A 2920-nucleotide genomic window follows, 5' to 3' on the forward strand; every position below is an offset into this window, starting at 1 on the left:
GGATCCCTTGGCTGGGGAACCAAGAGATCTCATTCCTCTCCGAGGCTCATGTTCCCTGAAGCCACGACCGTTTGTACATAAATAGACAGAGAAAAAAAATTCTTCCCAAGATACTAAGAGGTCACATTGTGTGGCTTCTTCCAAACTGTGTGCAGTATCCAAAGCCCAGATCTGTTGACCAAGAACTACCCTGTGAAAATACAACACCAAATCCTCGAGGCAAAAGATGAAGGAACACTGAGGGATTGCGTGGGTGAGACTGAACCAAGAACAATGTGGAACAGTCAGTGGCTTTGTCACTTGGCTACAGACACTGTGGCTTTTTGCACTAAGTTCCAAAAGGAGGAAAAATTTGGCCTTCCGTGTTGGGCAGCAACTGAGCTGATGAGCCTCAGACTGTGGCCCAGGTGTGGGCACCCTACGAGGGATTCTCCACATCCTGTTTGCAACGTTTGGCTGCCAGGTCTGCGTTGTGTGCCTTCCGGATGTGCCGGTAGAGGTCTCCGGACTGGGTGTAGCTGCGCATGCAGTAGCGGCATTCGTAGGGGCGCTCCCGTGTGTGGACCGTGGCATGGCGCCGGAGCGTGTAGGAGCACGAGAAGGTCTTTCCGCATGTCTTACAAGTGGGCATGTCCTCTGTGAAGATGCCAAAGTTAGGGTGAACCTCATAGTCCTGTAGATACATCTGCTCGTGCAGAGGTGGAATCGCCATGTTGGAGAAACTTTGCCCGCTGGGCACAGGGATCATATGATAGGGCATGGGCTCCTGAGACAGGAAGGTACCGTCTGACGATACTTCCTCTAGCCCACCAGGCTCTGGAAAGTTGTCCAGATGGCGGCTGCAGCCTCCAGCTGACCCTGCCTCCACAGTGGGCCGCTGAAAGACACTCTCCAGCCTCTCCTCTGGGTTCTGCCCCTCCAGCTGCTCGACTGTGTCTGGCTCCTCATCGGAGATCACAATGGCTTCCATTTTGACTTTGATGGAGGGCCTGTTTGGCTCCTTTTGGCAAAATCCACTGACGCTGCCTTCCCGCTGTTCCACGTACTTCGCCGGAGCAGTGTCCACACTGGAAGGCCCCTCAGCAATGTTCCCCAGAGGAAAACAGCTGTGTGAGATGGTTTCGGTGGAACTGCTGGGGCTGGAGAGGGAGATGTCAATGATGGCTGGTGGGAGGGGTCTGGTTGGGGGAAGGGCTTGTGGGGAATCACCTTCCATGCCGGGCTGGGTGGTGTCCGCGACATCCAGCGTGGAGGCCAGCAGCTCATCAGAACCAACTTTCTCCACTCCCTTCCACTCCTCAGTGCTTTTCTTCTGTGCTTCGCAAGGCTGAGCGGGTGGGGGGGGCAACGACTGTGCCGCAGGGGCCAGCGGCTGGCACTTGGAGGTGCTGGGTACAAGTTCTGAACTGGCCGGGGAGTCCTCCTCCTTCTTAGTACTGTCCGCTTCAGCCAGAGCCCGGGCCTGCAGTTTCTTCTTGCACACCTTCACAATGTCGTTCATGTGCAGGTAGCTGGCAGCAGCCAGGACGTCCTCCACCGGAGTGTCATTGAAGGAGAGGCCGCCTTGGTACATGAATTCCAGGAGCAGACCAAACGCTGGGGCAGTGACGATCTCATTGTTGATGCACACCAAGTCCCCCTTGTCCAGCCCTTCCTTGTAGAACATGTGGAAGAAGGCACTGCACGAGGCGAGCACGGCTCGATGGGCCACGAACTGGGTGTTGCCCACCAGCACCGTGCAGTCGCAAAGGAAGCCATCGTGTTGCTGATCCCGCAGGCTCCGCAGCAGGTTCTTGCTGTGGTCTGGGAAATCCATGCTGGCGGCCCTTTCAGGATTGTGGAGACGCCAGTGGCATACCTTTACACCCTTGGGATACAAGAAAAAGAAGGGAGGGGGCACAGAGAACTTAGTAACTTTACGGCAAGGGCTTTGAAAGGTTGGATTTTCAGCCTTTGCGTTACGTTCTGGAATGCAGGGCAAGGTGAACTGTTAGGTTATACCGTGTTTCCCCGAAAATACGACACCTAGGTTATATTATTGGTCTGTCAAGCCCAAATTATCACCTCTGACTGGCAGCAGGTCTCCAGAGCAGTTTTCCAAACAAGGCTACCTGAGAGGCTTTAAAAATGACCTGGGGGCCTTTCTGGGACAGCACCCTCACCTCTGCTGTCTGGGGCTCTACCATCTACCTTCAAGCGACCAGCCTCTGCCTGCTGCCACTTGCAGGGCAGAAAGGTAGAATTCCACCTAGAGATTTCTGGCTCCAATCCTACATCTCTTTCATTTGGGGCAGGACACCCTCTTTGACCCAAACAGCTGTCAAGCTAGACAGCTGATGCCAAGGCCTTTCTCCTCCCAAATCCCTCCACAAATCTCACCCCCAAACAGTCGGCATAACTTGAGCACCCTTCCAAATGAGCCCAGGCTGTTCCCAGTACCTGTGTGCCTGCCTTTGATCTTAAGCACAAATGCATGCTGTGGGTTCTCTTTATTTTGATTTCTGCTGTCAGGTCTGTGGGAACTCCACCCCCCACTACGTCCTTTATCAGAATGCTATTTTTCAAGTACCAATTCACCCAGATTGTGCCCCCAACAAGAATGCCCCTTACTCTAAACTCCTCTTACCAGACTCCTCCCTACTGCCCAACCCTTCCACTCCTTAAAGATTCTCATTGTAATGAATCCTCACACCCACTTGCCTTCAGCATATTTTCTGGTGTGCTCCCAAATACTTCTGGCCTCTTATGTTCCATTCCCCCACATAATTAATCTCTCCTCCTAAACCTGGGGCGTTCCCCCCCCCCGGTATTTGCATTTTTCTCTGCTTCTCCCATTATACCCCCCCCCCCAATGAAGACCCCCTTTACCAAACACTTGACTTCTACTTAGCTCACCCCTCCCCCACATTGACCCCCCCTT

General features: G+C 53.7%; 1 protein-coding gene across 1 annotated transcript; it reads right to left on the reverse strand.

The window, feature by feature from the left end:
- Positions 1-241: 241 nt before the first annotated feature.
- ZBTB3 (zinc finger and BTB domain containing 3) lies at positions 242-1816 on the reverse strand. Its single transcript, XM_015412177.1, has one exon. It carries the CDS (start codon positions 1814-1816, stop codon positions 419-421), a length of 1398 nt encoding a protein of 465 aa, XP_015267663.1. The 3' UTR covers positions 242-418.
- Between the last annotated feature and the right edge of the window lie 1104 nt (positions 1817-2920).

The sequence above is a fragment of the Gekko japonicus genome, unplaced genomic scaffold, assembly GCF_001447785.1.
Source record: "Gekko japonicus isolate JY-2015 unplaced genomic scaffold, Gekko_japonicus_V1.1 scaffold2386, whole genome shotgun sequence".
NCBI classification, from domain to species: domain Eukaryota; kingdom Metazoa; phylum Chordata; class Lepidosauria; order Squamata; family Gekkonidae; genus Gekko; species Gekko japonicus.